This window comes from Haliotis rufescens, unplaced genomic scaffold, assembly GCF_023055435.1.
Source record: "Haliotis rufescens isolate VD_foot unplaced genomic scaffold, xgHalRufe1.0.p SCAF_30, whole genome shotgun sequence".
Taxonomy (NCBI): domain Eukaryota; kingdom Metazoa; phylum Mollusca; class Gastropoda; order Lepetellida; family Haliotidae; genus Haliotis; species Haliotis rufescens.
In genome coordinates, this window is record NW_025964002.1 from 5,480,423 (window position 1) to 5,503,971 (window position 23,549).

The 23,549-nt window shown below is 40.1% G+C and overlaps 1 protein-coding gene across 1 annotated transcript in view; it reads left to right on the plus strand.

Moving 5' to 3' along the window:
* The first annotated feature begins 5,262 nt into the window (after positions 1–5,262).
* The window catches only part of LOC124143247 (probable methyltransferase-like protein 24), a 35,369-nt gene continuing 17,082 nt past the window's right edge, over positions 5,263–23,549 (plus strand). The window contains exons 1-2 of the mRNA XM_046512140.2: positions 5,263–5,436; positions 12,651–12,750. Of these exons, the coding sequence (XP_046368096.2) occupies positions 5,304–5,436; positions 12,651–12,750 (233 nt within the window). The 5' untranslated portion in view covers positions 5,263–5,303. The remainder of the gene's footprint in view (positions 5,437–12,650; positions 12,751–23,549) is intronic.

Below are 23,549 nucleotides of genomic sequence, written 5' to 3' on the forward strand. Positions count from 1 at the left end.
CCCGAGGAAATTTAAAAAATCAGAATGTGCTATATACATGAAAGTTTTACCCTATCACCTACATACGCCTAGCCAACTCTGGACACGCATCCGAATCATATATTTGCATGTACCAGTAGTCATAGCGACATATTAGCGAGGAGTGGTGAGATAAAAATACTTAAACTGTCGCTAACATTATTCACCAGTGTGAGAGCTGCAGGCTGGCTAACATCTATTGTTAGGCAGGATAAAGTTGTAGCAGGGCGTGGAGTCGTCCCACAGATGACATCCTTACCTTGTCAGCTTGCTGACGGGGTTAACCTCTTTGGTCATGTGGACTAGGCGTCCGACCCCTGATCAGAAGGTCCGTGGTTCGAATCCCATCAAGGGACTCGGAAATTTTATGGCCGTTACAAAGTCAACGGGTAAAAACGATATCCGATGGGGTCATATGCGGATAGAGATGCAAATATGAAAGGTCAAGTAGGGACTACTTTCAGTGTTTATAAACAAACATGGCGTCGCCCTTGTCATTCGGCGATCGAGTCAGAATTAACCATCGGGAATCTGGATAAACTAAAGGGATAATTGCAATCATAATAAAAAGAAAAGTGTAATATACTGAAAATCAGTTTGGGCAACTTTGGAGATAAACATCAAAATGTCTACAATCCGTCATGTTAATAAATGAGATGCACCATATCGTGCTCGTGGATTTCACGAAAGTGATAAGGTTCTTAAACCTGCATCACTTCGGGCTCGTTAAATCATTATTATTTTATTCAACAACATTTATTTGTTTAGGCATCACTCCCTTACATTGTAAATGAGATTTTAATCATTGGAACTGAATCAATGAATCACTATTTGTCACATTTTGTAGAATACAAACAAAAGAAGACAAAAATGATTTCCATGATCATAAGAAATCTCTCCGAAAAGCAGATACCATTACACGTTTCAGACTATGTCATTAGGAAGCGTCTACAAATTACAATTAAATAGTGATGATGCTAGGTGTTCGCGAAAAGGTGAGAGCATCATGTCCCTCCGATGGCACCCGTCATGAATACATGCAAAGGCAAGTCAATTGTTGACCTGAACAAACACGGGAACATATTGTGTAAGTGAGTGAGTGAGTGAGTATGGTTTTACGCCGCTTCTAGCAATATTCCAGCAATATCACGGCGGGGGACACAAGAAATGGGCTTCACACATTGTACCCATGTCGGGAATCGAACCCGGGTGTTCGGCGTGACGAGCGAACGCTTTAACCACTAGGCTACCCGACCGCCCTATTGTGTAAGTCAAATTCGGGAATTGTATCGGACAGGGTATGTTTTCGGTCACCCCTTCAAAACACGCAACGTATTTCTGTGACAGGATCCGAACAACTTAATGCTTCTTCCCAACATCCAGCATATCCAACGAACAATTATATTTTGACCAACCCTAAGACCAAATTCTTTTTTACTATTTTTTATTTGACTTTGTTGTTTTTTCAATTCCTAGACCAAATTCTTTTTTACTATTTTTTATTTGTTTTTGTGTTTTTTTCAATTCCCAGGCCAACCTAGAATATCAAATGAGCTGTCCCTCACAGTCAAGACTGTTAGTAGCGTACATGTTTGTGCATCCTGTATTCACAGGCTATCTCGTAAAAAACATGAAAGCGACAAAACCCTTCCCGACAGAGTCGGTTGTAACTGGGCATACCCATCCCTGTAGTTTGGTAGGTGCGCGGGGGCACGGGTGGCCCAGTCGTCCAAGGCGCCGCGATTCGCTATGCAGAGTTGCGTCCCTTGGGCACGCCAGAAACCTATGATTGTGGGTTCGAATCCCGGTTCGCCCCGATTATGTTTCTAGGTTTGTCAGCACCATACCTGTGCTCGTGGGTTTCACCGATGTGGTAAACGTCCAAGACCTGCATCACTTCGGGCTTTCCTCCCACATTAAGCTGACACGCCGCGATATAACTGGAATACTGTTAAAAGCGGCGCTAAACCCAACTCACTCACTCACTCACTGGTAGGTGCGCATTGCCTGCTGTTTTGAATGTGATAACACGCTGTGCATAATGTACATCCATTGATATGATACAGTGAAAGTTGGTTTATGTATTTCTTTGTTAACGGTGTATTACGGTGTATAATGTGCATGTTGAGAGTGATAGCGTTAGGAAAGGGAAACAAGACACCAGTGTGCGGTATATGATGCATGTTGAGCGTGACAGCGTTATGAATTAAAAACAGGGACAACAGCGTCTGGAGTTTGCCTGTCAGCGTTCCCGTGGCCAGAGATGTATTTCAATATGCCATGCGTCCGTTTCCTGTGTTTTGTTTGTTTGTTTGACACATTAGATTGCACAGGAGGCCAGGTAAACAGACACACTGGATTGAACAGGAGACATGTTCACAGGCACATTAGATTGCACAGGAGGCCAGGTAAACAGACACACTGGATTGAACAGGAGACATGTTCACAGACACATTAGATTGCACAGGAGGCCAGGTAAACAGACACACTGGATTGAACAGGAGACATATTCACAGACACATTAGATTGCACAGGAGGCCAGGTAAACAGACACATTAGATTGCACAGGAAACATGTTCACAGACACATTAGATTGCACAGGAGGCCAGGTAAATAGACACACTGGATTGAACAGGAGACATGTTCACAGGCACATTAGATTGCACAGGAGGCCAGGTAAACAGACACACTGGATTGAACAGAAGACACGTTCACAGGCACATTAGATTGCACAGGAGGCCAGGTAAACAGACACACTGGATTGAACAGGAGACATGTTCACAGGCACATTAGATTGCACAGGAGGCCAGGTAAACAGACACAATGGATTGAACAGAAGACACGTTCACAGGCACATTAGATTGCACAGGAGGCCAGGTAAACAGACACACTGGATTGAACAGGAGACATGTTCACAGGCACATTAGATTGCACAGGAGGCCAGGTAATCAGACACACTGGATTGAACAGGAGACATGTTCACAGACACATTAGATTGCACAGGAGGCCAGGTAAACAGACACACTGGATTGAACAGAAGACACGTTCACAGGCACATTAGATTGCACAGGAGGCCAGGTAAACAGACACACTGGATTGAACAGGAGACATGTTCACAGGCACATTAGATTGCACAGGAGGCCAGGTAAACAGACACACTTGATTGAACAGGAGACATGTTCACAGGCACATTAGATTGCACAGGAGGCCAGGTAAACAGACACATTAGATTGCACAGGAAACACTTTCCACGGGCACATTAGATTGCACAGGAGGCCAGGTGAACAGACACACTGGGTTGAACAGGAAACAAGTTCACAGGCACATTAGATTGCACAGGGGGCCAGGTAAACAGACACACTGGATTGAACAGGAGACATGTTCACAGGCACATTCGATTGCACAGGAGGCCAGGTAAACAGACACACTGGATTGAAAAGGAGACATGTTCACAGGCACATTAGATTGCACAGGGGCCAGGTAAACAGACACACTGGATTGAACAGGAGACATGTTCACAGGCACATTAGATTGCACAGGAGGCCAGGTAAACAGACACACTGGATTGAACAGGAGACATGTTCACAGGCACATTAGATTGCACAGGAGGCCAGGTAAACAGACACACTGGATTGAACAGAAGACATGTTCACAGGCACATTAGATTGCACAGGAGGCCAGGTAAACAGACACACTTGATTGAACAGGAGACATGTTCACAGGCACATTAGATTGCACAGGAGGCCAGGTAAACAGACACATTAGATTGCACAGGAAACACTTTCCACGGGCACATTAGATTGCACAGGAGGCCAGGTGAACAGACACACTGGGATGAACAGGAAACAAGTTCACAGGCACATTAGATTGCACAGGGGGCCAGGTAAACAGACACACTGGATTGAACAGGAGACATGTTCACAGGCACATTAGATTGCACAGGGGGCCAGGTAAACAGACACACTGGATTGAACAGGAGACATGTTCACAGGCACATTCGATTGCACAGGAGGCCAGGTAAACAGACACACTGGATTGAAAAGGAGACATGTTCACAGGCACATTAGATTGCACAGGGGCCAGGTAAACAGACACACTGGATTGAACAGGAGACATGTTCACAGGCACATTAGATTGAACAGGAGGCCAGGTAAACAGACACACTGGATTGAACAGGAGACATGTTCACAGGCACATTCGATTGCACAGGAGGCCAGGTAAACAGACACACTGGATTGAAAAGGAGACATGTTCACAGGCACATTAGATTGCACAGGGGCCAGGTAAACAGACACACTGGATTGAACAGGAGACATGTTCACAGGCACATTAGATTGCACAGAGGGCCAGGTAAACAGACACATTATATTGCACAGGAAACACGTTCCACGGGCACATTAGATTGCACAGGAGGCCAGGTAAACAGACACACTGGACTGAACAGGAGACATGTTCACAGGCACATTAGATTGCACAGGAGGCCAGGTAAACAGACACACTGGATTGAACAGGAGACATGTTCACAGGCACATTATATTGCACAGGAGGCCAGGTAAACAGACACACTGGATTGAACAGGAGACATGTTCACAGGCACATTAGATTGCACAGGAGGCCAGGTAAACAGACACATTAGATTGCACAGGAAACACTTTCCACGGGCACATTAGATTGCACAGGAGGCAAGGTGAACAGACACACTGGGTTGAACAGGAAACATGTTCACAGGCACATTAGATTGCACAGGGGGCCAGGTAAACAGGCACGCTAGTTTGAACAGGAGACATGTTCACAGGCACATAAGATTGCACAGGAGGCCAGGTAAACAGACACATTAGATTGCACAGGAAACACTTTCCACGGGCACATTAGATTGCACAGGAGGCCAGGTAAATAGACACACTGGATTGAACAGGCGACATGCTACAGGCACATTAGATTGCACAGGAGGCCAGGTAAACAGACACATTAGATTGCACAGGAAACACGTTCCACGGGCACATTAGATTGCAAACGAGACCAGGTAAACAGAACCACTGGACTGAACAGGAGACATGTTCACAGGCACAGTACAAGTAAACAGACCCACTGTACAGAATATCAGCTGATGGGTTATTAATGCTCCATGTACAGAGGTTTGAGACGCCCCTGTAGAACACCCAAGGCAGTTGAACAGAGGCGCCTACACGTGACGGCAATAAATCCTTCAGCCACACCGCCCCACTCTTGACATGTGTCTGACGCCTCCCTCCACGTCACAGTTCAGACAGGTGAAGAGCAGGACCATGGCGTTCGGAATCAAGGCAGTAGCCGCAGCGTTTGTAGGCGTTCTAATATTTCTAGTATTTGTCCTTTATTCAACACGGGAACAGACTGGATACACTGGGGATAAAGGCCCAAGCGGCTTTTCAAATGCAGGTAAAACATGTGTTTCTTTGTCTCCTCATTAAAATCACAAGTAGCTTTCAAATCAAGGGAAAACATATGGGATTTTTTCTAAAATAATCATGCATTAATATATTGGCTTCACGGGAACTTTAACCTGGGAGACCAATATGATATGACCATGTGTTTGGTCGTGCTGTGATGTTCTGCATGTTAATGAAGACCATGATATGAATATTCCACCTTGAACCTATGTTATTTGTTATCAAAAAACAGCTGTGGATAACTGTAGTTTAACTACATGTTTATCATATAGCTGGAATATTACTGATTGTGACTTGAACCAACAAACAAAACTACATACCTTAGCTGTTAATTACGTGATGTAGTTTCATTATGAGCTGATAAGAATTGACAGAAAGGACAAGCAATGGTCAATTTGTAAAAACGCAAGCCAAATTGATACAGGTATTTTCTATGCTACCGGATATGAAGTTTAGATTGGTCTGCACTTACAATCTTAAAACTTGCTATTTGTAGTGCACGAAATGAATCTACGTATTCTGAAGTGACTCACTGATGTTGTAACTGTAATAAAATGGAAGCCCTGACATGTGACCGAGAAGATGACAGTATATTAATTAATCATTCACTGTCAAGACATGATAGGGATTCCAGTAGATGGATTGTGAAGTACAAGACACATGCTGTGTGGAGGGCCACATCCTTCTTTGCTTGTAACAGAGGTAGGTACAGTGTATCAATCACCTGTGTGATTCATACCACAATCCTGAAAGCATATACAGTACAGTATATATTCACTGTACATACGAATTCTGTGTATTATTCAGAGAGCAAGTATTAATTACAGGATATTCGTTTATTCGAATTTTCCAACTGTGGACAATAGAACCATACATAGGTCGTCGTCTACAATCGCCAACAAGTTTATGCACCGGTGATTTATGTTAGTTCAAGTTTACTACTTCAGTAACAATTTAGACTCGCCCAGGCAGCGGGTGAAAATATAGTAAATAATAATGCAAAATAGTTTATAATAGCCATTTGTACAGTCCATAGCATTTAAAGGCTAAAGACAAGTATCATTATGTGTGTATGTGTGTGTCTGCTTGTACTAGTCCGGACTTATTTCCGATTTATAGTGCCAGCATATCCTGCCTGGTATGACGGGCAGAACCCCTTCTTATTGAGATACAATGGGCGAAGCATTTTTCAACTGATTGACATCGTAGCTATTTTAGGTACTAGATTGGTGTTATTAAATATCATATTCATATCATTAGCAAAGTTTTGGTTAAATATGACGGGAAAATCTGCAGAGCGGATGGCATCGTAAAAAGGGCACAGTTGTTCAATTACACAGTCTCCATCTATAACAATAAGATCTCACAACAATCTAAGAACAATGTATTACTGAATAAAAACATGTGAATAAAAACACGTCTTGCTAAAATATTGTCCCATCTTCCAAAAACCTCCAATGAATTCACATTGCAAATAAAACCATAAAAATTCATGTGATTTACAAGTACAACCTGGGTTCACCCATTGACGCTTATGCTATCTTGAATTAACGAAAGTATGTTAAATAATTAACCTGTTTGAAGCGCTTGTTAATCTTAGTGTTTGGTGTGATCAGAAGTCTTGTGTTACTGAACAACAATGGGAATCTACTCAGGAGATATTGTAGTTTCTTTTATAAATCTCTTGTAACTATGTTTGGTTTCAGATCAGTTGCATTTCTTTAATATGTTAATCTTAATAACTGTGTCTAACATGTCCTCTACTCAATGTTAAGTAATGAACTATTTCATTCTTTACTTTCTATCACATTGCACATCACATCACTATTTCTGTAAAGTACTGTAGGCGAAAGTGCGAAAGTAGACCTAACCATACTGAGCTACATAGACATGCAAGAAGAATCCGATTTTTTAACCCTCTAGTAACCAGAACTATTTCTAGTTGTCCAAAAATTCTTAAAATCCTAATTTGACACACCTGTGGTCAAACTAAGACAGAGATGTGTTGATTTCCACTGTTTGTTCAATTGTTTACAAAATATTGTTGTATCACCTGTGATACGATGGGTATTAGTGCTTTGGGTTTGCCATGTATCACCTGTGATACGTACTGGAACTCAGCACTCATGACAAATATGTAAATAATAACAACAAAAACATAGATAAGAGATTATTTTGGTTTATTATTCTATCATTTTCTATTGAATGAACACAACCATTTTTCCTCTAGAAATCCTGAGCAACATGAAAAATAAATACTGTGAAATAATTGAATGAAATGCAAACTGTATAATCACTTTCGGTGATTAACGACAAATCCCGAAACTCTTTGTAGAAGCACAAAGACAGTCTCTGACTGACTCCAAACAGTAACAAAACTCATGCAGGTTATTTCTTTCACTGAAACAGGTTCTATTGATCAATTACAAGAGTCCATTTACAAATGTGGAACTGTGCAAAACAGTTCCTCTCTTTGACAAAGCATGCATACATTGTAGATATTAAGAAAATAAACACCAAAATTAATTCTCGAATCAAGAACTAGAAATATGTAAATACAATAAAAATTCAGAAAATTAAAAAGCTCAAGTACAGTTTGTTATCTTGAATTCTTATAATTACAAGATGAGTCGATCCATTTGTTCTGATGTTCTTACGCCTCTCTTTTTTAATTATAAATGCCTCGTCTACAAGTCATCTTATTGACATGAATCAACTGCTGTCACCATGTTGCAAGGGGCAGCATAAGGCCCGGGCCAGGGCCTGTGAATGGAATATACTCTGGTAACTTCAACCGCTACAATCTCTGCTCCCATCCCAGCATATTCCCACTACTGGAGTATAAAGCAGTAAGCCAAGTCACCAGGATATGATATGGCGATATAATATGTGTTTAAAAAATACGGTTTGGGGGCGTTCTTAAAATACGCACTGACGGAAGTATATTCTTATCAAATCAACTGGATAATTGAATGTGCTTTTTTGCACATATAACATGACATCACTACACATAATTTTGACAGGTGCAGTAACACACAATACAGTGAGAGTGGGATAAACACTACCTTGAACAGCATTTCAGTTATATCACGGCCCGTGAAGATTCGGTGGTAGAATAGGTCTTCAGCAACCCATGCTTGCCGTAAAAGGCGACTATGCTTGTCGTAAAAGGCGACTAAAGGGATCGGGTGGTCAGGCTCGCTGACTTGGTTGATGCATGTCATCGATCCCAATTGCGTGGATCGATATTCATGATATTAATCACTGGATTGTCTGGTTCAGACTCGATTATTTTACAGACCGCCGTCATATAGCTGGAATATTGCTGAGTGCGGCGTTAAACAACAAACAAACAAACAAACAGTTATATCACGGCGTATCAGACTGATGTTTGCTAAAAACCCAAAGTAGTGCAGGCCTTCAAACGGGTGTTCGCAATAAAGTGAGCGTATCCTGCCACACATGCAAAGACAAGTCAGTTGTTCACCTAAACAAACCACGGAAACATTTGGGTACAAACTTAGTGATGCCAGTCCTCACTATTACCGAGCATGAACAACATTTTGTCCATCAAAAACATGGACATGTAGAATAATATGTTCCAATTCCTACTGGTTATACGACCCGTGAAGATTCCGGGGTTGAAAAGGTCTTAAGCAACCCATGCTTGCCGTAAAAGGTGACTATACTTGGCGTAAAAGGCGACTAACGGGATCGGGTGGTCAGGCTCGCTGACTTGGTTCATGCATGTCATCGATCCCAATTGCGTGGATCGATGCTCATGATATTAATCACAGGATTGTCTGGTCCAGACTCGATTATTTACAGACCGCCGTCATATAGCTGGAATATTGCTGAGTGCGGCGTTAAACAACAAACCAACCAACAACCAACCTACTGGTTATACATGTCAAATATTTGACTGCCGGGTTTGAATTGTAAAACAAGCGTGTTTGCTGACCGGTAAGTGTGACCTAATGGTGTGTGTTTTGCACGGTTGGAAATTGAAATTGTCTGTCCGGATCCGGAAACCAACTTTCCGGATAAAAGAAGCATTTTGTGTAGTTTATATTTCATTTCGCATAAATAGGTTATCGGTTATTTGCGTACAAAATTGGACTCTGGATTATGGAATACTTTGGGAAACGAGCTGAATATACCCAAAACATGAGAATGCTAGAACGCGAGATTTGGCCAAAATGTCGCGTTCTCACGTTCTCTCGTTTTTGATGCATAGCAGTTTTTATCAAAAGTCGACAACGCGAGAATGCGGACATGATGAAAAATCTGGCAATATCGACTTGTAAAATTAGGCCACAAAAACACGAAATCGTGATAATGCGCGAATATTCATTTTCTCGCGATCTCGCGTTCTCGTGTTCTCGTTTTTTAGACGCTGTCCGTTCGAATTATTTAAGGCATATGTGTACAATTGCTGTCGAAGAGGGCGGTTCACATGCATCATGCGTGCTCAATAGGGCTACGTGTACGGAGTAGGAACACACATATTGGCGATATTTCTATTTCTAGGAACTTTGAGGCAATAGAAGAGTGTAAGGCAGGATGTTTTGTAGTCAGGTGGGAGAGGATGAAAATCTATGAATAATTAATTTTGTATGGCCTATAATTAGCGACTATGGTGTCGAGTAAAAACATCGGACAATCTCATTTTAGACGAATGCTACAAATTGGTCTTTGCGAATTTTGTTTTATGAATATGCTAACGTGTATGATATTGCTTCGTGGAGAAAATCACTGGCCTGTGATTATTTCCATAACTGACAGTGCAGCCGCGAATAGCTGCAATACTGCTGATGTGATATTTTGTTTCCAGCTTCCTCACACTTTAATGTTTTAACTATTACTGGACATTCACGTACCCAATTTCTTTTGTTAAATTATATTGAGCATGTTAAGGGTTTTAACTTAAAGTACATAGGAAACTGTACCAAAGGGAGAGGACTCTACTCTACTCTACTCTACTCTACTCTACTCTACTCTACTCTACTCTACATGGGACTTTGTGTATGTAAATTACATAGCATTTTCAAGCTCAAGTCATAAGTTTGCTGAATGCTACTGGAGAATAAAGAGCATGAGAGCATGACCATCGGACTACTAACGTGCGCATGCGCCTTGACCTTATGATATCACGCATGGGCACGGACAGCGTCTAAAACGTCCCATTCTCTCGTTCTCGCGATTTCGTCTTTTTGTGGACTTATTTGACAAGTCGAGATTGCGAGATTTTTCATCATGTCCAAATGTCGCATTCTCGCGTTGTCCACTTTTGACCAATAGTGCTATGTATCAAAATCACGAGAATGCGAGATCGCGAGAACGCGATATTTTGGCCAAATCTCTGCTCTGGCGATCTCGCATTCTCGTGTTTTTTGCATATTTAGTTCGTTTCCAAAGGTCGAGATCGCGAGAATGCGAGAACGCGACAATGTCCCTTACAGTGAGTGAGTTGGGTTTAACGCCGCTTTTAACATTATTCCAGTTATATCGCAGCGTGTCAGCTTAATGTGGGAGGAAAGCCCGAAGTGATGCAGGTCTTAGACGTTTACCACTTCTGTGAAACCCACGAGCACGGGTATGGTGCTGACAAACCTAGAAACATAATCGGGGCGACCCGGGATTGTCCCTTACAGTATTCCATACAGAAGATACAAATACAAATGTTCAAAACATAATTTGATAAAAGACAAAATAAAGAAACTCAAAATTGTATTATTTTTAAAAATTCCATACAAACTGCACATTTGCTGACAATGCTGTCCATGCTGAATAATTTCAATACTTGATATGTATGATATGCTCGCGAGCCTTTTCCTCAAAGTTTTATCATAAAGAACATTATAAAAAGAATAATTCAACATTATTTAAGAATTGACCTTCACTTTGTGTTAGTTCATTGGAGTATGAACCTGCATAGAGTGAGGGCCAAACTGTATGAACGTCGGAGCTGAAGATGTAGTTTTTCAGAAATTGTAGTAAACGTCGGTACCTTAAATTACCTTCCAGACTATAATTCCGTTGGATGACATAAAACACTCTTTAACATCACAGCAACCTTTACAACTTGGATGCAGTTTGATACATTAATTAGTATGAGCATAACGTTCAGTGAGTGAGTGAGTTTAATTTTACGCCCCTTTTAGCTCATTATAACGCTCAGCTTCATAGACAGAGAAGTATAGCAAAACATAGCAGTCGTCTTCATCAAAATCTGAACAATAGCAACTAATGCATGTACATTTCACCCACCCTCCAAGTGAAACGGATGACTTTTACATGAAACGGCCATAGTTCATCCCCAGTTGCCAAGGATCTTTGTTGTTTAAATGAAAATTGGTTCAGTTTGAATACACCATAATCACCATCACCATCACCACCCTACCACCACCACCACCACCATCTTCACCACGCGTCAAGGTCTACTGCCTGTATTCAGCCTGAGGCACACACGTCCCAGATATGACATATGTCTGTATCTATGCGGATATTGTCGTGATGCATAGGTCAGAGTAAGCGGCGTTTGCTTGTCGGAAGACGGTCATGAAACATTAGTGTAAGTGGAGAGGGGAGAATACACTACCGGGCAAAATATAGTAGACACTTGCAAATTGGATTTGACCAAAAAATTACAAATGTTGTCAAAGCTGAAAACAGTCGCCGAAACAGAGGAAAGGTTCAAAAACACAACAATGATATCCGTATCAACTACATCAACATCGTGTACTAGTGACCATTCCTTTCATTTTTAGCTACCATCAAACTGGGAGTATACTTTCTTTTTTACGGCAGTCGACTGCAAACCATCTGAACATGCAACGCGTTTGTCTTTATCCAAACACTAATCTTGACTCCAAAGTTCCCCAGAGCTCTATGTAGAGCAGCATGTTACTGACTTGGTGTATTGTCTATGATGGCATCAGTCCTTCTTTGTGTATCAGCAATCTGCCCACGCTTTTGCTGTCCCTAATATGAACCAGTTTCGTTGAATAAAGATGTAATAGTCTCTTACAAAGTCGTCCCTTTTGCTGTATTTTATTTCTGTCACCTCACCTCATCTATTGTTGACTAAGCGGTTATGCAAATTATTGTAAAATCATTCACAATTATATGAGAGGTGGTGTTTAATGTTGTTGTCGGTGCGATGTTCTGGTAAGGTTTAATGCAGTGCTGCTTACGTTCCAGGTTTTCAAGCACCACCATCATTGCCAGTGAAAACACTTACAAATTATAAGGATCCTTTGAAGATTACAGAATGGTGGCAGGCATCCTCTCTCTTGAAGTGGTATGTGATCATCATCGCCACCAGAGTGTCTGATAAGTTATTCAACGTGTATGGAGTGTATGGGACAGACTCCAGTCATCAAGGATGGGGCTGGTTCGCTGGTTCGCTGGTGGTAGGGTTTGGGGGGAGGGGGGGGGGGGGGGGGTGTCAATGTCGTATGGGAATCAGCTGAAGGTCATGGTGTCCTGGTTTCTGCCGCATCTCTCTGTTCACATGTTATAATAAATACAAGCGTCTTAAGAGTCTCTTAAGAAATCTTTGCTAAAAGTAAATTACTTTTCAGACTATATTAACAGCATGTGTTCAGGAATGACCATCAGTTGGTGATCATACCAGGGCCCACTTGCACAAAGCGAGGCATTGCCTAAAAGTCGGGCCGGGCCGGGTCAAGACGTGCCAAAGTGTTTCTGGCTAATTACTTCATTATCGGCGATCATACCTACATATAATTGATGCAACATACACACATAACATCAATGAACAATCACCAAACAAAAAAGTGCACCATAAATAAGTAATTCGGAGTAAATCGCTTGAAAACCAGAAAGTGGAGCAGTGTGTAAGCGTCGCTGATCTTGGTAACATGTAAAAGAGCAATCGTTAAACGAAGTAAGATTTGAAACGTATTAAATACTTCTAGCTATCGTGATACAAATTTCCATCCGTAAGCATAGTGTTTATATTTAAAGGAACGTTCTATATATAAGTAAATACCACTTTATAATGTCACTGATCGTCGTATTTAAAGCAGACACGTTGGTTAAAGTAGACCTCTTCTCCCTATACTCTCAACAGTCACACAGGTGTTCGGTCCGACTTGGCCCGGGCTGTCAAAATCAACTTTAAACTCACATATGTATCATCAAATGGATTCACATCTATAAACTAGTATAATATCTATCTACCTAAATACCACTTTATAATGTCACAGTACATCGCATTTAAAGAAAACAAGGTGCTCAAAGTGAAGCCCTTTTCCCTTTACATTCTCAACATAGTCTCTATCAGAAGTGTTTGGCTTGTGTTGGGACGGACTTGGCCCGGGCGGTCAAAATCTACTTTAAACACACATATGTATCTTCAAATGTATTTACATCTATAGACTAGTGGTATATCTACCTATACACCACTTTATAATGTCACAGTATATCGCATTCAAAGACAACTGGGCCGTTAAAGTCAAGCACTTTTATTGTATTTTCTTAAGAAAATCCCTGTTAAAAGTGTTCGGTCCGACTTGGCCCGGGCTGTCAAAATCAACTTAAACGTCATAGATGAATATTCAAATGTATTCACATCTATACACGAGTTTAATATCTACCTATATACCACTTTAAAGAGTCTCCGTTCGCTGTATTTAAAGAAAACAAGGTGCTCAAAGTGAAGCCCTTTTCCCTCTACATTCTCAACATTCTGTTAAAAGTGTTCGGTCCGACTTGGCCCGGGCTGTCAAAATTAACTTTAAAAACATAACAGTATAATTAAATGTGTTTACATCTATAGATCAGTGTTATATCTACCTAAATACCATTTTATAATGTATCAGTACATCGTCTTTAAAGAAAACAAGGTGCTCAAAGTGAAGCCCTTTTCCCCTCTACATCCTAGACATAGTGTCTATCAGAAGTGTTTGGCTTGTGTTAGGTCCGACTTGGTCCGGGCTGTCAAAATCAAATTTAAACTCACGGATGTATCATCAAATGTGTTTATATCTATACCTTGTTTTCTTTAAATACGATGTACTGTGACGGGAACATAAACATTATAATGATAATGATGATGATAGTTGTTTATGATGAGGATCATCGCCCATATTTTAACGTCTATGGTGTGATTAACAAGGTGGCATTTCATGATTGAATTTAATCGTGCACTATTGCACATATTTATTTATCTGAAGATCCTCTTGTGAATAATGTCAAGACTGAAAACAAGTCATTCAACAGATTTTCCTAAACGACCCATTGATGCAGTACTGAATATCAATGTTAATGTTTATTTTGTTGATGGTGCTGGACGGTACAGAAATGAGTGTCAATCAAGCGAAGTGCCATATCAAATCGACCCAGAACCAGTCACTTGCCACTCGAAAACGTCAATGTGTGATTTTGTGTCAAAGTTGATGTCCAGATTGACACAAACACAGTATCTTTGGCATGGTTCGATCCTCTTGTTACCGTAATGTGTGGTTTTGACTCCGAGACCATCAATGGTACGACCCAGAATATGCAGAGGGCGTCGTGGGAAATGATAATTACATATAAAATTCTTTGGAATACGCCCACATACAGAGTCAGACGTATCCAAGCGAACAAACCTGATATGGTCCTTTTTGATAAATCCAATGAAAGCATTGTATGACCGATTTATCTGTTTCTTTTGAAACTAATGAGATTCAGGAGAAACAAGGCAAAGACAGTATGAGGACCGTACTAACGAAATGTCAAGCTACTCTTCCTCGTGTCCTGGAAGTTCGATCACTTACGAAAAGTCGCTGAATATTCATAGTAACATTCATATAATCTTTTTTTCAAATATCTTACCTGTGAACTTGTTTATTTGTGACAAACATTTCCCAAATCCACGTATTTCCATTGAAATTTACACTCGCGGTATGGCCGCCCTCTCACTGTCAACAGAAGTGACCCAGAAAGCTACGTCACACAAGTTCGATCATTTGATTGGTTGGCTTGTCGCATAACCGGGATGACATGTATGGACGGTCTCTTGTGTCAAAATTCGAATTAGAACAGTCCGCAGTTGTTTTATTACATCTTTGTCCATCAAACGTTCATTTTATGTTTTAATATTGAAAAAAAACGACGAAAAGTCACAAATATCCAGATTATTTACAAGGTTGATGCAGGGAGTTATTCTTCAGGCTCATCGTGACAGGGGCACCAAAACTCAGAATGTCGACGCACAACACGAACTGGCGTGCAGAAACGTAAATGTGTCCAGTGCTGACATGTAGGGTGGGTACATTGTGCCCAGGTTGTTATGATGAGGTAGACATTAGCTCGAACCTCATCAGGTACAAATTTGCTACATTTGCAGCACAGTTCGTCATCACTTGTCACATCACTATCAAAACTATCGTCCTGATGCGCGTTGGACCGTGAAGTTCCAGTACTTGCATTCGTTGCAGTGACAGTATTTTTTTTTTTTTAAGATTTACTTGGTTTAGGTGCTTGCTTTCTTTTTTTGGGTGCCGATTTCACAGTCTGGTGGGAAATAATTTTATTCAGAATGACGTCTTCGGTGATGGCCTTGCCCCCGACAACAGCGCTCAGAACGTTTCTCTTTTTAGTAGGCACAGCTTTCTTGAAAAGTACAGTCGTCTTGTCTTTAAAGAATCCTGCTACATCATTGCCCTCAGAAGGTAAAGTGACAACCTTGTCTCCAACTGGCACACATGAATCAATAACACCAGTATCAGGATGCAGCAAAGGTTCAGTCGACTAAAAAACTGTTGATGGCGCAAAGTTGATATTGGCGGTGGAAGACTTGTCAAATGGATAGACTCCACATTTCCTGAAAGAGGATCGCAGATTTGTTGGTGTCAGCGGCAGGTTATAAGCTCTACAGCCAAGTTCACAAACAGAATGTTTATCAACTGAACTTGTGGCATTTTCCCGCATATACGTATGACGGAGGTTGTTGTAAATTTTAGCAAAAGGTCCAAAGCAACCAACATCCATTGGCTGTAAAACATGGGACGTGTGTGCAGGCAGTACAAACAAAATAATGTGATGTTGACGTGCCCATTCGATGAGTGGAATAGATACGTGGGATCTATGACCATCATACACAATAAGAAGTGGACTATCTGCAGACGCGGCGACAGCATGCATCAGGAAATGCTCTGTCAGATAGTGCTGAAAAATCTCCGTGTTTGATCAGCCAGAGTCGCTTACAGTGCCTGCTGCTCCAGGGGTACTTCCTGAAAGGAGTTCTTCCCGCATCCTCTTGCCCTTGAATACAAAATACGGTGGTATAGAACTACCAGACGCATTGCCGCAACCTATAACCGTTGTAGTACTTGATCTTGACGTTGTGACTGCAGCTGGAGTACTCTGACTCGATGTAACAACTGATGGTGGGGTATGATGCTCTATAAGTCCCTTTTCGTCAACATTATAAATGCGATGAGGGCATGTCTTCAGGTTGTACTTATCCATGATGTGCCCAAACTCATTAAAAAAATGAGTGATCGTCTCCTCTGAGGTAGCTTTTGCTCTCTGTATCTCAAGGGATCGTGGCTTCTTCACTGACAGATCAGGCCATCGCTTCATAAACCCATAAAACCACTGAAGTGATAGGGGTTGTTCATCCTTTGACTTCTTTCCAACATATATTGCTAGGTCTGTGGCAATAGTAGTAACCTCAGCCCTTGTATAGCCATACCCAAAATTTGCCATGGCTTCAATATGTGAAACAAGTCCCTGTTCTTCTTCCATGGACAATAGTGGTTCTCTACCAGTGGTACTACATTCAATAGAAACCTTCCCACTCATCCTGTCATGCAGTGTAGCAAATGGAACAGCAAAGGTAGTGGCAGCTTTCCTAATTGCCATTCCATCTAAAACAGCATTATATGCCTTGTCGAGGGCTGCAGACAAATATTGCCTATATTGGCCTCTTCTGGTTGGTTCACCATTGGTCAAAACCTGTAAAAATAAAGGTTTATTTTATATATCACCAAAACTCCAGAGACAGAAGTTCTCAAAAAGTATAACATTTTCAATAAGAAATGACCCTAATTTGTTTCCATAGTTTTAAATTTTGGCGAGCACATCACGTGTCTCATCACGTGACATTTACACCATGAACGTAAACAAGCAGACGACAGGTGTGCCGTCGATTTACAACGTGTGCATTTATTACAACTGACATTCTATTTGAGCTGATCAAGTTACATTAGTGATCTCGGGTTAAAAAGTAGTTGTTTGCTGAATATGAGCTATTACTTACGTTTGGTAACTTGACACGAAGCATTTTCCGGTCCAAGCGAACGAAAGCGGTGTTGTCAGAAGATCAAAGCTGCAGGTACCGTCATTTCTCGTTACATTTCGCGAGAAATATCATTCAAAATGGCCGATCGAAGTTACATGTCGATCGAACTTGTGTGACTTGACGATATGCCTCGGTAGAATTGAGGTAGGGGAAGGACGTCTGGTCAGATAACAAGGTATTCAGATATCCAGAAACTCGTTTATCCGGACAACATTTTCGAAAAAGCAATTGTCCGGATAAGCGAGGTTCGACTGTATAGCGCGTGATACATGACAAAACAGATGTGTTAGGACCTGATTCGCACTTGCTGAAGGGATACCAATGGACCCTGATCATAATACATTGGTTGCTTATTATTATTATTATTAAACATATTGTATTGTCCAAAAAGACAAAGGGATTGGGCACAAGTGCAGCACTTATTGCCACCTTCTCCCTATATGCAGTTATACATAATATCGCATAATGAAAATTAACAATTTACAGTTGAAGCATCACATTGTGGAAACATAGTGCGCAATATAAATTAATATACAGTGCTCATATGAAGGATATGTACAATGTGCTGGAAAGTGAAGACAGTGTGCATCTCATACATATGCTAATATTATACATGTTAGTGTTGTATATAGATTTAACAATATTAATGATTAACAGTTTGGAAACAATAATATGCTAGCAACTGAATCTGTTAGTCGTTTCTATAAATTTGTGTACAGACAAGAATATTTTTGTATTCAGGAAAACATCTAAGTTTGGATCTCAAAAAAGAATACTATTTAGAGTTTTTTGTCCTCCAAGATTATCGATAGCTGTCAGTAATGTCTCCCTAATATCATCATATAAGGTACATTGGAAGAAGAAATGGAATGAATTTTCACAAGGAGCTCCGCATTTACAGGAAATAGTATCAGATAATTAACACGAAACAGTTTGGAATTTAGTGTGCTACAATTGTGTCTCAATCTAGTGTGCAATATGTTTGTAGATCTCTCACCGCAATTATAGTGCATAGGTGGTGATGTAGGCTGCTCAGATGCGACAGCTTTAAAATAAGATATTGACGGACTATCCCTGATTCCTGATGATAGATTAATCCATTGGCCTAATGTATCTATAATATAAGACCTTTTAAACGTAGATGTCCGTGCAAATGGAACTACATATGAAGGACATGGCTTATTTATTATTTTATACATAGTTACAAGTTTGTTGACGTTTCTTCTATACGCTTAGATATATGTATCCACGTCACACACACCTAGAACAAGTACACTTATTTGAATATTACTAATATTACATGAATGTTACTGAGCAGTCAGTTAGAGTTTTTATCTTTGCGCTTAATCAGCAACATTAAGCCTTTCACGTATATTACAACTTTGTAAGTTAACTTTCCTTTCCAGAAATACCATAGCATGGTGACAGAGATGAACTTCTACCCCAAGAGATGTGTCATTTACTAAAATCTGCTTTGTTAATTTGATTTCAAGTGATAGCCTTCACCTGGAAGGAATTTATATTTGTATGATTTCAATTTTTCTTTTCATATATATCCCTCTGAATTTTGGGTTTTGAAATAGCATGTCGCAGAAATAACTCCTGTTGGACCCTTAGACTTGCAAGAATACTCTAATCATTGGCCGAAACATGCCCCATTTGTGCTTCTTGCTTTGTCAGACCAAACCCATACTGTTGAATTTCTCAAAAGCTTTAAAAGGGTTAAAGCTATTTTTGGAAGTATAAATGGGTTGATTGGTGACTACCACAGAAGTAGCAAATGGAGTTATGTCCGATGAAATTCTCTGTTTTGACTTGTGCTAATCGTTTCCGTGTTTTTCGGGTTTAACAACTAACTTGCCTTTGCGTGTGTTTGTTCCACCGGTGGTGCAGGATACGCTCACCTCTATGCAAACACCTGTTATCCTCACTGTTTGATAGTAGTTTATACACGTAAGTATGTATAAGTTGTATGTCATCTTAATATATCACTTGTGTTATCCCTCTTTTTGGGGTGTACTACAAACATAAATCAAAGTTTCTTTTGAGCTATCATGAATATCATAAAATACTTAGCAAGTCTATGCTTATCATTCCCTCTACTCCTACCAAAGGCTCTAATTGTGGCTAATTGTTACATATTCTTCACGAATACTGTAAATCATGAAACGTGTAACCAAATTAATGCGAGTTTAGACCGCTGGCTAGACTAACATCTAGTTTCTGAAATGAACATATTTTACACACAAAAAACAATTGTTTGATTATATTGATAAAATATATAACTGCAGTAATCTAGTCTTGCCAAATATGATTGACTTGCATCGGCTGTATTGGATATATTTGTTTTAGGAACTGTATGACAGGCCTAAAATGCGTCACGAAAGTAATGCGATTAACTTTGCTTTTGACCTGTAAAAGCTAACCAGCAAACGAAAACACGGCGTTGTTTACAATGAACGCATGTCTAAACAAACATCCTTTTTTATATACTTAAGTAGAAGTATCACGATGGACAGTGCATACAACTGTTTGGCAAACAATATCAAGCAATATTTTAGATTCAGAATCAACATACCATGACATAACAGAAACATATATATTAAATTGTATATATTCATATTTGCCGCTATTCACGATAAATTTATTTTACCGTCACTGTTTAAAACTACTCTGAACTACTGATGTATAGATCATCTTATTTGTAAACAGTAGGCGGACGTATTATATATCTAACAGTTACAAAAGTCTGCTGAAATCTTCTATTTCTTTATTATGTAAAATGCTGTCAACATGAATAAATGCCAATTATTTCATAACACTCCAAATATAGTTGTCATAATGAACATAGTTTTAAAGTATATTTGTCACATGCAATAATAATGTCCGGTATTATTACTAATATTTTCAATATCAACCACATATTGTGAGAATCCAGTAAAAAGGAACTGAGTAAAGCAGTGGTGAAATCTATCCATATATACAAAATTGTATATTTTTGGATATACCATATATACAAATTGTATATTTTGTATATATTGGAATTTTCCCTTGTGATACTTTCACTGGCCACTGACAAAGATAAGCAGTATTAGAATAAGAAACTAAATTAATTCCAGTATGACGTGATGATGTGTAAGCATACAGAAAACTAAGAGCGCCCAACTTACTTCAGTTTCTGTACCGTACTTGCGCTTACCTCCTTTTGCATCCTGCGTATCATTCAACCTGTCGGATCGACTTGTCCCGGGTGGTTAATGATCTTAAACATCACGACTGTAAAACAAAGTTGCTTACTTACTTACTTACTTTGGAGATTTAACGTGCGCTTTCCGACTGATGCGTATTTCGCACACGGGCCCGGCCAGGCCATTTAATGTGTTTCCGAAAGGTGCCAAAGTGGTGTGTGCAACCCAAGAGGGTTGCTTATATAAAAAAAGTTGCTAGATATGTAGAGAACCTTAATTTATGGCGTCTTTTAACCATCACGACAATAATACTGAGTGGTCCAAGTCAGGTTCAGGAGAAGTGTGTTTTCACAGAACGAGCTGCTCGGAGATGCAGCACGTATTCTCGCGGTATGGCAGATTACAACTGTCTCAGATAATCCTGTTTTCCTAAACACACTCATAGATAATAGAAGCATTAAGCAGGGTTGAGGGAGAGGTTTATCCTGAAATGCAAAGTGTCTCACCTTACCTTCTCTAGGGGTTACCCTGTGAGTATGATCCTTGAAAAAAAACACGACGGATTAGGTAATAGCAAGGGATTTTCCGACCAGACACACTACGGCTGCGCCATATACAACACCCTAAACAACTCTCTATCTAAAAAACTTGACTCAATACAATATCAGGCTCTCAAACTAATTACACGCACCCAACATGGCACCTCCTACACCTCACTTCAGGCCTTAACAGGAGAAATGCCACTAAGTCTACGCAGGGAACAGCTAAGCTTAAATTTCTGGGCCGCGTCCCAATCAAACCCTCTCATCCAAAACTTAATAAACCAAAACATCAGCCCCAAAAACCAACCTCTAGCTCGTAAACACCCCTTACTCACCCCAATATCCCAAAGAATAACAAACTACCTAAATGAACACCAAATTAAAAATCTTAAACAAAACTGCAAACAATCAAATATCTTCACCCCTAAACTTAAAATACCCAAAATAGACACAACACTAGCTCGCCAAATAAAATAACAAACCGACCCAAACATAGCTAAAACCACCACACTAGCATACATACACGAAAATTGGCCAAATTGGTGTCACATTTACACGGACGGATCCTCAGATCCGACCTCCAAACACACAGGTTTCGGAGTCCATACCACACAACCAACTAAAACCACACAATCCTACCGACTCCCAAACAACCAATCAATTTTCCCGGCAGAACTAATGGGCCTGGCCTCAGCCCTCCATAGTCAAGAATCCAAAAACCACCAAAAAAAATCCTAATACTTACCGACTCCCTAAGTGGACAGCAAGCCCTCCAAAACAAAAATACCAAAAACCGACCTAAATTAATAAATCAAATACTTAAAAGCTCCAACGACCTAACTAAGGCAGGCAAACAAATAACCTTCTTGTGGATACCCGCCCACGTAGGAATATACGGTAATGAAAACGCCGATAAAGCAGCTAAACTATCCCCCAAAATCCCAGAAATAAGCTTAAACTTACCCATCTCAAAATCAGAAATTAAAAGTGTAAACAAGCAAAAAATCACCAAAAAATGGCATAATCAATATCTAAACTCAAATAGCCAAATCAAAAAAGTGCTCAGCAAACCACTAAACAAACCAAAAATTCTCCATCAATCAAAAAAAATCGACAGAGTAATCACTAAACTCCAAACAGGACACACCAACCTAAATAACCACCTAAAAAAATTAAAAAAACACACTACAGGTAACTGCCCACACTGCAAACAACCAGAAACCCCAGAACACGCACTCATCAACTGCACACATTACCTAACACATCGAACCGCATTACAAACCACCCTCAATCTAAACAAGGCTCTCACTCTAGAAGCAATACTAAACCCACAAAATAAACTAGAAAACTTCAAGGCCTTAGGCGTATTCTTAATAAAAACGGAACTAATAAAACGCATCTAAAAACACAATAACCTACCAAATCAAAATCACATAAACAAACAAACATCCACCATACCCAGCTCCCTTAGTTCTCCTCCCCAACCCCATCGGCATCTATTCCAAATCTCAAAATTCCCAAATTCTATATAAGCAACCCCTAAACCCCCCTCTTGGGTTGCACAGACCACTTTCACCCCTTTCGGAAACACATTAAATGGCCTGGCCGGGCCCGTGTGCGAAATACGCATCAGTTTTAAAGCGCACGTTAAATCTCCAAAGTAAGTAAGTGAGTAAAACCAGACACATACCATGAAAAAAGGGCTTCACTTTAAAGAGTATACTTCACTCCAACACATTTGGTGAAATTTTCTTGAGAAGATACAGTGAAAGTGCTCGACTTAAACAGACCAGTTTTCTTTGAGGTATCGTGCGACATTATTAAGTGTTATATAGGTAGATATAATACTAGTCATGTTGAGAATATAGAGGAAAAAGGGCTTCACTTTGAACTCATGGTTTTCTTTACATGCGATAAACTGTGACATTATAAAGTGGTACATAGGTAGATATAACACTAATCTATAGATGTAAACACATTTGATGATAGATCTGTGTGTTTAAAGTTGATTTTGACAGCCCGGGCGAAGTCGGACCCAACACTTCTGACATAG